Raw genomic sequence first — 13,420 nt, forward strand, 5'->3', positions numbered from 1 at the left:
GTTGTCGGCTTGCCGATCGCTTTTCTCGCACCAGTGGGTTTTAGTGCATAAATGCCCACCACAAGTAGTCGCATGAGGACTAGGGTTGTATTTAGCTAGTTACTGGTTAGGTAGCTAGTGGGGAAACTCTGTTTGGGTAGGCTGCCCAAACCATGTCTGCTGGGTGAACTGTAGCCATGGTTTGGTCCTTTTGTTTTTTTTTGTGATTAGGCTTCTTCTTGTGGCTCTGTTTTGTGATTGATTGTGGCTAGTGTTGAGGATTGGGCAATTTTGGCTTGGGTAAGCATGAGCTATGATGGCTTTAGATACTGCTAGTGTTAATGGCTTACAGTTGGTAAGTGCTTTCCTGAAGGCTTGTAAGTTACCTGCTCTTGTTATAACAGTTTGGTCTTTGTGTGTGCCAGTGTCATCTTTGTAATGTGCTGGTGTGGCCAGTACTACGCTTTGTTTGGGTAACACTGTGTTACCTTGGGTTGCGCTAGGGATGTGCAGCTTTTTGGATAGTTTTGGGTGCTGCTATGGCACTGTGGTTTTGGTGTTTGTGTTGCCACAGTGTCAGTAGGATTACTGTTAGTAGTTGGGTGTCTACTTCGGAGCAGTCTTGTTAGATGAGCTATGCACACTTTTGGGCAATTCACTGTCATAAGACTGGGGTTGCGGCCTATCTGTTTGAGCAGGGTACACTGGCTTGGAAGCAGCCTCTTGGTAAGCCTGAAAACCTAGCAGCGTGTTTGAGAACATTGTTGCCGACATCACCTCCCGCAAGGTGATGACAGTGTGAGTGCCATCTCTTTTTGGGTGGGAGTTGTTTGTCTGGTCACCTGTGCTGGGAAGTCTGCAGTCTTTCCTGTTGCTTTGCCTTGCCCTTTACACCGTACAACCTCAACCTTCACCACGTTAAGGGACTGACAACATGGTGATGGTCCTGTTGTCCCAGCCTTGAAGCCCAATTGTGTTGTCTCTGTTCTCCTGTGCTGCTCTTACCTTCCTCTTAAATGCTGCCTAGGTGCTGAGGACGGGGCAAGAAGCTTGCCAGGGGCAGGTGAGCCGGAGAATATTAAGTGTGTAAACTTGTCTTTTGTTTGTTACAGGGGTTCCTGGTGGGACCCTGTTTTTATGGAGGGAGGTGCGATGACCCTCCCACTCTCCTGGCTCTGTCTTGCAGGAGCCTGGTGGGTGGGGTCGTCAAGGCTGATTGAGTGCACCTGGGCCCGGTGTACTCCTTGTACTCCATCTGACCATCAGTTGCTCCTCCCTCCTCACTTACGCACACCTTTTGTTCTGTTCTTTTCATTTGATGTAGTTTGTGTTTTGTTTACCCCTTAGTTTTAGTTAATAAATAATTGTTTTAACTTTTACTTTGGCGTATGTCTCCCCTCCTTTGTTACTTCCTTGAGCCGGGTTGTAACACCATGGAACCTCCCACACAAATACAAATTCCTTCTTGCATCTATTAAACAAAGGAATAATGTATCTACAGAGTAATATCCATGTAATATTGAGGCATCAAGCCTGACTGATGCAGTACTCTCATAATCGGTATTGGGTAACAATGTTGTAACAACCTCATCGGTCTTCTTAACTAGAATATGGAAGTTCCCTTTAAAAGAGAAGGAAAGGTGCGGTTAGCAATGTTTCAGAAGTATTGAATAGTGATTATTCAGTAATTGTTGCACAAGAGATGGGGCCAACTCTTGCACCTAGAGACACAATACCAGTGGTCAACAGTCCACTCTTGGAACCAACGGATTCCAAGAGTGGACTGTAACCGGCAAAACCTCCAGCTCTACTAAATGGGCCTCAATGTAGCAACCATAGCATCCTTTCTCCACTGCTTAGGGATGTCTACCTCATAATGCTCTGCATACAAAGTAAAACAACAAACCAACGAGACCACATGGACTACGTTGCTAATGCCTATTGGGAGAGTAAGTTCCACTGATAACAGCCAACCCTTGACACAACACCAGGAAAAAAAATGTACTGTTACCTCACCAAGTAAACCCACCCCACTGGATTTTCCAAATGATACCCAGAGCTCTTACCCCAAAACAAGAGGACCAAAACTCCTGTTTGGAATGTGTGTTCTCCCTCAGTGTTAGCCCAAACACTGTTAACTGCTACAGCCAACAATTAAATTGTGTACAACACCGGTTCCACACAAATACAACGATAACCATCTGGTGAACTATTCCAGGGATTAACAAACTTTAAGATCCTGGACGAGCCCCCATTTGTTACAAGTTGGCTCAAGCTTGCAACAAATGAGGGAGACCACACGGAAATCAAAGGAATAATTTATTTAACTAACAGAAAGTAACCCAAATAAGCAGTGGGATGTGGAGATCAGCAAGGTCAGTAGTGTAATGCATGTGTGAGGCGTGGGAGTGTTAAATATCCTAAATTAACAGGTTCTCGGTTTGGAGCCCCCAAGTTGTATCTAGGAAGGTAGAGAGCAAACTGGCCAGACCCTAACCCAGACCAAGTATGTATAGCTGCAGCCTGGAGCACCTCCAAATGGGCGGGGGGGACGCTCATAGTTTGCCCCTACCAACTCCAGTGAGAAGGCCCTGGCGTGCCTATCCATCACCTATTTACAAATAAATTTGGGACCATTTCATGATAAGACAACACTAACACTAACACACACTAACAACAATAACACATTTAAAGTTTTGTAGTATTCATTGATGTAATCAAAAGACTGAAAGAAACCACAATATAGCCTATTGAAAACAAAACAAAGTTTCTATACCCACCCATCCTGTCTCTCCAGTATTAGCCAATATCAACTGATAAACAAACAGAAGCCTGTGCATATACACAAGCCAATACAGATGTTGTTAGGTTTTTAGCAAGCAGAGTTACAAGACAAAATGACAAGAGTCAACACCAGAGTTCAGGGTTTTGAGGCTTAATTTATTTCATCCACTTTGTTCACAATCTTTGTTCCCATGGCCAAAGCGATGTCAGCCTGGTACCTGCTGAAGCCTCTTTGCACTGCAGAATGTTGATGGTTACCTTAAAAAACAGAAGAGAAGTTGTCACATAAATCCTTTCTATAATTCTCAAACTCCATTTGGCCACAAATAGTTTTACACAAAGCTCACTCAGTAGTATGAATTTATTTTGAACTACCAAACTGAATGTGTAGTGCTTAAAAAATAAGAAGCAGTATTTTAAGGCTCCATTACGTGCTTGTAATAACATTATTTCATCATATCAGTGATGAAGGCCACATTTTCTACATGGATGTTGGTCCAGCCTGGGTTGACCTCCCCTTTTTGTTAATGGAAATGTGTGTCTGTAAAAACAAAAAAATACAGAGCCCCCCATGGGTCACATAGGAAAAAAATATGTATGCACCTGCACCCGGTTTAACACGTCCATACTCTCAAATTAATAATCTGTGCACTGGAATTAACAATTGGTGTGATGGATGAGTCATCTGACCCAAGTTTGATATAGTTGTAAAGGAAATTATAATGTCAAAGAAGGAATTTCGGTGACATTTGATTTGATGTTTTACTCTGCATTGCATGCTTTCACATGATTTCTATACAGTAGGTGTAACGAAGGCGCACTTCGTTACTAATCCTTTGCACTATTTGCACATTTGTATTGTACACTTGATTTATTGAATGGTTTGCACAGCATAGTTTGCACAGCGTAATTTGCACAGTAACATTTGCACAGCATTAATAATTGCACACAGAGTCATGATTTAAAGTAGGCTATTTTATTGAATATATATTTTACTAAACATTTTAAGTTTGTTTGTGTGAGTGATTTTATCTTGTCCTGCTGGAGCAGTTACTCAGCATGGGCAAGGATTGAGGCTCCACCTGTAGAAGTAAACAATGTTCAGTACTTAACCTGACATGGAATGGGTTTTCACTGTTTGGTTGAATGTCATGATCTGGTATGGCCCATACCAGATCATGACTACCGAGCACCTATATATAGTTCCAGGAGGGACCATATGATGGGATAGCAGAGGGGGGGGGTGTTGTGTGTTTGTTTGGACTAAAATGTATATTGTTTATATGTTGCAGTATTTATTGTTTGAGAGCAACATCTGTTGAACTGTACAGTATGTTATTCAATATGTAGAATGATATTTTAAAGGGGAAGTGTAGAATATTGTTGAATGTCATTAAGTACACCCCTATAGTTGGTAGCATCCAGGTTAATTACCTGAGGCAGAGTATAAAAGGCTGCCAGTGTTTATCTGACTCTGCTGTTGCTCTGGAGAGCTGCTCACAGCCATGCCTCTCACTTATGTCAAACTAGATTTGTCGCTGTCTTGTTATGTCATCTTTGTGGGTGAATAAACACCTTTGTTTGCACCGTACCACCGCCTCTTTTGCTGTGAATCCAGCCGCTAATCGGGTCAAGCCTAACAGTAGGCTAGGCTACAAGCACGATCAATAGCGAGAAACTAGGTTTCAAGTTGTCACAAAATTGTACGGTGATGTGGGAATAAGAATAACCCACTCCGGATTATGGTTCACAATATATAGGCCTGACAGTACATAATCAATGCATATGTAGACCTAGCAGTATGTATATATATATATATATATATATATATATATATATATATTATAATTAAGAAATATTACACAAGAGGGTGTAGTTCACTGCCATTATTGTCTATAGTTATGTGGCTTGGCTGCGAAGCATGTGTTGGTAACAATGATCCTACATGAGGAACAAAGGTTCACCCATCATCACCCATCTACCTAATGTCACAAATCGTGCTTCTGATAGACAAAAAAGAATTCACAATGGCATCAGTTTAAAATTTTAAAGCAATCAAAACTCAACCCTAAGTCTAATTATTAAAAGGGTGTTGTCAAATCCGGACTGTCCCGATTCAACATAAACTCTATGTTCATCGTCGATGTTACATTTGGTGTTAAATACATCTAAAAACTGTTAGACTCAAGCAAATCTTTGTGATAAGCCATACTCACTTCCATCGTAGCTTCCACTTTCCTTAAGCTAAGGAAGCATGCTAAAGTCGAGCAGTGCTCCAAATGGCAGCTGTCAGTCTCTGTTGCTGTCGTCGTCAGCCCTCCCATTTGGAGCTAAGCACCTCCCACTTGGAGTTAGCACCCACCTATTTGGAGGTACTCCGGGCTGCAGCTATACCCTACTCAACCAGACGGCCCTTCCAGCTCTGCCCACTGGCCATCTGCAAAAGGAAACAGACAAAGGGGAACACAGCCAGCAGAGAGGGCGGGGCCGTCACAGTCTTATATAGGCTACATTAAACCCAGTGTTCTTGTCACTGTTTGATGTGTACACCTGAAGATAAAAGACCTTGAGAGCAGATAAGAGGACTAAAATACATCGTAAATAGAGGCTGAGGACACACTAGTCCTGCCAACCAGACAGACAGAAAGCATGAAGCATTTCCTTCTTCTGGCACTCTTTGGATGAGCAGGTACGGTACAAAATTGATACATAAGCATTAATTAAGTCTGATGATGCATGAGTTAAAACAGGGCATCTAAAGGTGTCACAGACTCCTGTGTAGCTATGTTTAACTGGATGTCAACGATACAGGAATGTCATCTTCCGTTTTTTGTCTGGTCCATATTTTCACTTTTAATTAAACAAATACAGTTGCCCTGGAGGAAGATAGCAAGATTGTTGGAGGGTATGAGTGCCCAAAGCACTCTGTGCCCTACCAAGTATTACTCTCCACCGGGAATTACGTATGTGGAGGGACTCTTCTGTCTAGTGAGTGGGTGCTGTCTGCTGCACACTGCAAAACAAAGTAAGAACATTTTGTCACTAACCACTGCTAGCAGCTTGTTTGTAACAGTTTCGCTGGTGTTTAAAACTGATGGATTTTTTTTACTGCGTTTGAAAACCTATATTTGACTCTGTAATTCATGACTTAATGATTGTGAGTCCCTTGAAACTAGTTCTTTGGGTGGGAAGCGGTAAGGAAGCTTCTCTCACTTCTCAGATAATCATAATGGTCTCTATAATGGGTTTAACTCTTCCAGGCCATCTCTAAAAGTATATCTGGGACTGCACAACCTCCAGGAGCCTGAGGGGACCGAACAGCTCATCATGTCCACCAAGGTTATCCGCCACCCTGACTACAACTCCCGCTCTCACGACAATGACATCATGCTGATCAAGCTGAGCCGGCCGGCCATTCTGAACAGCTATGTGCGCCCCGCTACCCTCCCCACAAAGTGCGCCCGTGATGGGACGATGTGCCGTATCTCTGGATGGGGGAGGCTTCTTCCCAGCAAAGAGAGCTGTGAGTTTCACAGTAAAATATTTGTGTGTGTTGTTTCAAAAGGCCAATAGTTGTATTTATCTTACAAGCTATGAACTGCTGAGTATTTGCCATGCTCTACTTAATGGCATCATAAAAATAATAAAAACAACTCCTTTATGTGTGCTTATTTTCTCATAGTATCTGACAAGTTGCAGTGCCTGGATGCCCCCCTCCTGAGTGACAACATCTGCTATAATGCCTATCATCAATTGTTCACTAAGAACATGATCTGTGCCGGGTTCCTGAGGGGAGGCAAAGACTCCTGTCAGGTAATTTCAACGTCACAGCCACAACACAGACACTGCTGCTTCTTTCTTCTTAGATTTGGCTCTGAATATGAAGGATCTCTCTCTCTCTCTCTCTCTCTCTCTCTCTCTCTCTCTCTCTCTCTCTCTCTCTCTCTCTCTCTCTCTCTCTCTCTCTCTCTCTCTCTCTCTCTCTCTCTCTCTCTCTCTCTCTCTCTCTCTCTCTCTCTCTCTCTCTCTCTCTCTCTCTCTCTCTCTCTCTCTCTCCCCCCCTCAGGGTGACTCTGGGGGTCCCATGGTCTGTGGCGGGGAGCTCCAGGGTGTGGTGTCTTGGGGGCGTGGCTGTGCTCAGAGAAACTACCCCGGGGTGTACACAAAAGTTTGCAATTACATCTCCTGGATCAAGAACATCATGAAATATGGCTGAGCAGCATAGACTTAGGAAGCTATTAAACTGGGCATACATAAAATCTGTGTGTATAACTGTGTGATTTACTGTGTGCACTGTGTGGTTCTATCACTGTGTCATTAGCATGGCATTGATCAAGGACTATCACTCATTAGTTTGAAAATTCACTTGCCTTCAGTGCCATAATTCACAGCTCAGGTAAGCATGATATGAAAGAATGTGAAAACTGAGAGTGTAATATCTTATGTGTGAAAAGAATAGCTCTAGCTCCCTCTCCTGATTTAATAGTGATTGCTCATATACATAGAAAATATAGCATAATTGGTTAAATTCGTGAAAAGTAAAACTTGCAGATACTGATATTCATTTAGTTAATTAAATGAGATTGAGGTATGGTTCATATTAAACAGTACTCATTTTTCTACCATATAATTTTTTTGACAAGGACAATTTAGCTGATGCTCTTACCCAGAATGACTTTACAATGAATGAGCAGGCAAGGTCAAATGCCTCGCTCAAGGACACATTGACAGGACAGGATTATGGGATGTTATGTTTAAGGCTATCCTGCCGCCCAAAAAAGATATAATGCACATAAGTGAGCATTGCTGCAAAGGTGACAGTGACTTTTCATCGGGGCGGAAACACAGACAAATTTCTCTCTTGGAAATCAATATGAGCCATTATCTACCAATATCTCAAATAGGATAATCCAGCATCAAATGTAGATATCGAAATAAGCAAATACATTCATATTTATTGGTTTTGGTGTAGCTTTTATTATCTTGAGTCTCCAATCAGTGCGACTACCGCCTTGCTCCTGACGCACGGCTGAGTCAACGGGCGCGCGCGTATAACTGATAATTCCCCAGACAAAAGAGCGCACACATGGCTCCGTCCAAGTGAGAGTATTCAACCTACTTTAAAGCTGCCAACTTCACGCCAAGTTCCCGGAGGTAGAGAAACACAGAGTGGATGTCTCGCAAATTCCAAACCAGCGGAACCTGACATCGGGTAGGGGCAAAGATACAATTATCATTTTTTATTTTGTCGACAAACGATTGAATTAATTCAGATATATTCATGATATCTACTCAAAAAGAAAATCAATGTAATAATGATAATAATAAACCTAACACTTTTCTAAGCAGAGTGCTTATATATAGTATAAGATAGTAAAACAATTGTACCACAAAACAAATAGTAGCCTAGATAATATCACTTTCTGGAGTTGCTCTATTGATAGTAAACAGGAAACTTTCTTCAGTATCAAAGGTGAAACTCAAAGTCCATGAAGTCAGCCTCCCATAATGGAGCAGCTTCAGGAAGTGGCTCTTTTTTTTTTTTTTTGGGAAGTGGCTCTTGATGGCATTACAGATTGGCTTCATGGGTTCTTGGGTTTGAGAGTGAAATGTACATACATTTTTGATAGAGCTATCAGAGATAATAAAAAATATAGCCGCAAGCGGCAATTGCGGGGTCCGAGCACAATTTGAAAAGACAGACAAAACATTACAGAAGGTAGAAAGACACACACAAATACTGACATGTTGTGAAGATCAGACATGCAGTATATTAGTTACTGGCTTTTGTGTTGACTTCTATCAATCACATTTTTTCATTGCAACCACATTGCTCAAGTTGTTCACAATGGCCAAACTTTCTATGACTTGTTCTTGACTACTAACGATTCCAGAAAGGACAAGCCTGGATTTGAACCAATAACCTTCCACATGAAAGGCTGATGCTTTACCTACTGAGCCAAAGGCCTGTTACGGGTTTATTGAGGAGAAACTAACAGTATTGTGATACTGCAGCCTATGAGAAATTGACAGTGCTAATCACTTTATAGAACATTGTAGTGCTCTCCATTAATGAATAAAACAATAGTAAGTCACATGGGCCAGAAAACTGCTGCTGCACTGCTCTCTGTGGGTTGAAACGTCCGGTCACACCCCAATCAGTGATGCCAATCAGGTATTTTGCCATTGACAGATGATGTCAAACACCTGCTTTGAGTTTTCTGCACTGTGTGATTTAGAGTTGATTTACTTTTCATGAAACTTCAAAATGGTCACAGTTCATAAGGGACTTGAACTCACAACCTTGTGCTCCAAAGACCTGAGCTTAAAGGAATAGTTCACCCAAAAATTTAAATTTGGTCATTATCTACTCATTCTCATGCCAGTACAAACTCAGGTGAGTGTTTTTTCTTCATACAACTTACCTACCTAACGGCGTTTTAGAGGTCGTGTTCATTTGGAATAAATATTTGGAGTAAATATGCAAAATTTTATAAAGGAACATTCTCAGGGTCCATTGGCCCTGTAGTTATCAGACAATATACTGAAATGAAATTAGAAAAATTCACAATAAAGACTGACGCAAAGAACAACACCTTTGTGATAGTGGGAAATGTATGTGTGGCATGTTGAAAGACTGTGATTTGTATTTATCTCTGCTTCAGCAGACGCCACCCATTATTTCTTTAAATTTACTTGGGATGTCTACAGAAGGCAGTTAATATTTAGAACATACGTGGCATACAAGAAATTTACTGACATATTGCTATTTTTCAGTTATTCTTTTGACACATGCTCTGTGAATATAGCCTGTGTGTCTCAGCTACAGTGTGACACTCAATTTTCAAGTGTCAGATTTCTCAGTCACGCTACCCTACAAGGAAAAGTTTGTGGTCATCTCCTGTTTCTGTGGTGTCTTGTTTTTGGAGGAGAACATTGTAAATGTGATTCCAAGTTGTTGGTTTAAGGCGGACGTGGCCAAATTATTCCACAGACGAGAGAAAAAACAAAGCCATTAAATACTGTGAGGATCCAGGTCCGTTTAGTGCCTGCATCATATGCGAGAAAGGTAACTGATTTTGATGTTTCTGTTTATTTTCACTTCAAAACAAAATTTTCCTTTTGATATTTAATTTAGAGGAATAGTCTTAAAGAGTCTAAAATAGTTTACCACTTTACTATGTTTACCACTTCCAACATGATCTCACACAAATACGTGAAATGAACACGAACTCTGAAACATCGATTTACGTGCTGTGGACACGCATTATAGGAAAATAACGTTCAGTTGTCCACCACAAACTAAATTACGTTCCCCCGTAACGAATTGAAATACATTCCTCCGCCACAAATTGAATTACATTCCAATGGCTACCGGTTAAATTTAGGCAAGTAAAACAACTTTGGTTAAGTTTAGGCATGTAAAACAACTTACCTGGTAACTAACCTGGTTAAGGATTAAGGTTATGGCCCGCATCGAAGGCAAACACATAGGGATGGACGATTCCACATTTTTTGGAGTCGATTCCAATTCCAACTCCTTGTAATGGAATCGATTCTAAATCGATTCCGATTCCAAGTGAAAATCAAGACAAAAATTTCAGTTTTACGCTGGTTGGCATTCAACAGTGAGCCTTGAATCCCCCCCCCCAAATTAATTTAAATGAAACAGTTTCAGATTCCAGAGTTTGGAGTCGACTCCGATTCCGTTTATTAGTAGAATCGATTCTCAGAATTGACGTGATGGAATCGAGAATCGACTCTTTTGGAGTCGACTCTCCATCCCTACACATACGCCCATACGCCACTCCGACTGGATCACCCTCACCGTGCTACTTCAATGTGACAGTACTTCCTGCTTATAGTCGTGTCTCCTTCATGTAACAGTTTTGTGCTAGGAATACATCATTTTAACACTTTTACGTTCCACCAATACGTAACATTTGCTGTTAACACATAGTGTTCATTTCACATTTTTCTTTGAGATCAGGCTGACCACTTCACAATCACTGAGAAACTTCTCCCATTCCTCTTTGCCAACGATATGGATCGAGCCTTTCCAGATCTCACCGTTCTCTACTGCAGCAGCGCCAAAGCAGAGAGAAACTTCAGCTGCCTGAAACTTATCAAAAGTTATCTGAGAACATGCATGGACGATAGTTCAACGTTTGATAAGGGCTGTTGGATGACTTGCTTTGGACTTTGGTAGGACTACACGAATCAGACAGGCTGCGTCTCCAGTCATCTGTTTGGTGAGTAACATACTTTTTGGTTAATATTCTATAGGCCTATGGTCCGTGTATTTTTTGATCATTTTATTTTATTTTCAGAAACGAATGGTGATTTGATGGAAATACAAGGCATTTTTTGTTTTCCTGATCAGAAATGGCAGAGACATTTAGAAAGGCTTGATTTTCCATTTCTCCTTAGTAACAAAACAAAAACAAAAAAAGTCCTTGCTCTCTGATGTCTTGAGGGTGGTGAGGAGGTGAAAGTCCGATAGGTCTCTATGGAATTACAGATTTCCAAGCATGAAAGATGGATATAAACAGATTAATACTAGTACAATACTATACACAGAATCTGCCACATTCTGAATTGATATAGAGGACACTTACCTCATCTGGTTCAGTCCAGTTTATAAGTGGCTTCTTTTCAAAACCCATCAGTCTGAGAGCTGGAGTACTTCGGTCTTCTCACAGCTGCCCAGGAACAATAGCATATGCATGACAATATTTGACTCGGAGAAGAGTTTGACTGAGAATTACAGTATTCAAGCAGAGACATGGATCATCTCATTTACATCATGGAGAAACAATGTGTTCAGATTGTGACTGCCCCAACTCCCTCTGCCAGGGCTTGTGTGTCTGTGGGCGTGTCTGCTCTCTCTGCTGGCAGGTTCTGGTGGGGCGGAGTTGGGAGCCATCAGAGCAACTGGGAGCACCTGGCCAGTGTTCCCAGGGGTGTAAGACCTGCTCCAACCCAGAAGCCGTGGAGACTCTCTCCCATCGCACCACGTTTCGTTTGACCGTCGTTCTGTTCTTTTCTGCATTATCCATACAGTAGTCTACCCTCAGACATACATTTCACTCATCCACTCACTACACTACTGACTCCACTGATTTAGCTGCATTATGGTGTATTTCGTTGTTAGTTTATTCTGCTTTTGTAAATAAATTCCCTTATCTTTTGCCGGTATCTGCATGTCTGCCGTTTTTGTTAAGATCTAGGAGCAGGTCATAAGATAAACAAGAATAAAGCAAAATAAATCATTTATTAAACTACTTCTCCATGATACAAATTTGTAAAGCAAAATTAAAAAAAAAAAATGTGCCATTACTCACACTGTCTGCACATCTAAGATGTAACACATTGCACATGTAAGACATTTTTCCAGTTAATGTGTGAAGTGGTCAACACATGTACTGTATATGTGATTGCATTGAGAAAACATCATGAGTGAATTTGTGAAATGATTTACAGTACTTTGCTAATGTGTATTATTCTTTTGCTAAGTATTTACTGTATTTTTTGGTGATGCATTCTCTACAGTAGGAAATTGGAGATTCTGTGGAAAATAACACTATGGTTAATAATATGTAAAAGCTATGTGTGTGTAAAAGCTGGTAATATGTCTCACCCCTGTAGTGAGGTTGGTGAAGGCCAGGGGATGTGTCTCTGAAATTGATGGCTGGATTTAAAGAGTTGCTTGGATGCCAGCTGGAAAGGAAGGTCAGGCAGTGCAGATGCTGTTATTTTGATTTGGTATTGATATGAGTTGAGTTATCCTCTGTTCTTTAAATCTTCAGTTTTTTTCCTAATTTTCATTTTTCTTGTGTTGCACTTTTGGTTGCACTGTAAATAAATGTCCACCTGTGGGACCTTCAACTCGCCTTCTGAGTCAGTCTCCTACTTCACTAAAGGCCCTCAGGCTACAGCTATCTCACAAAATGATTTTCTTAATTTCTTTAATCACAAAATTGACTGTATTAGAGATGAGATTATCAATTCATTACCCACCGAGGGTGTTGATCCCTCTCCTAATCGTGCATTAGGTGCCATAGAGACCACCACCGTACTCTGGCAATATGAGACTGTCTCCTTAGACACCTTCTCTAAATTAGTACTTTCCTCTAAATCCACAACCAACCTATCTGACCATCTTCCAAAATTCTAAATTGGTTAGGGAACTTCTCCCAATATTAGGCCCCTCCTTACTCAACATCATTAACACCTCTCTCTCCTCTGGCGTTGTGCCCTCCTCCTTCAAATCAGCCATAATTAAACCTCTGCTCAAAAAATCTAACCTCGATCCTGATGTTCTTAATAACTTTAGACCAATCTCTAATCTCCCCTTCCTCTCTAAAGTCTTGGAAAGAATAGTTTCTATCCAACTAACCGACTACCTCTCGTGCAATAGTCTTTTCAAACCTTCTCAATCTGGCTTTAGGTCTCTCCATAGCACTGAGACTGCTCTCACAAAGGTGGTAAATGACCTACTCCTCGCCTCAGACTCCAACTCTTCTTCTGTTCTTATCTTACTTGATTTGAGTGCGGCATTCGATACAGTCGATCATAATATTCCCTTAAACTGCCTAGCGAACTACGTTGGCATCCGCGACTCACTAACCCTACTTATCCGATAGAACGCATTGTG

General features: G+C 41.2%; 1 protein-coding gene across 1 annotated transcript; it reads left to right on the forward strand.

The window, feature by feature from the left end:
• The first annotated feature begins 5,312 nt into the window (after window positions 1-5,312).
• On the forward strand, window positions 5,313-7,005 carry LOC139919717 (trypsin-3-like). Its single transcript, XM_078286378.1, has 5 exons — window positions 5,313-5,452; window positions 5,635-5,788; window positions 6,024-6,286; window positions 6,446-6,576; window positions 6,830-7,005. Exons 3-5 carry the CDS (start codon window positions 6,091-6,093, stop codon window positions 6,977-6,979), a joined length of 477 nt encoding a protein of 158 aa, XP_078142504.1. The 5' UTR covers window positions 5,313-5,452; window positions 5,635-5,788; window positions 6,024-6,090; the 3' UTR covers window positions 6,980-7,005.
• The last annotated feature ends 6,415 nt before the right edge of the window (window positions 7,006-13,420 follow it).

This window comes from Centroberyx gerrardi, chromosome 2 (genome assembly GCF_048128805.1).
Source record: "Centroberyx gerrardi isolate f3 chromosome 2, fCenGer3.hap1.cur.20231027, whole genome shotgun sequence".
In the NCBI taxonomy this organism is placed as follows: Eukaryota; Metazoa; Chordata; class Actinopteri; order Beryciformes; family Berycidae; genus Centroberyx; species Centroberyx gerrardi.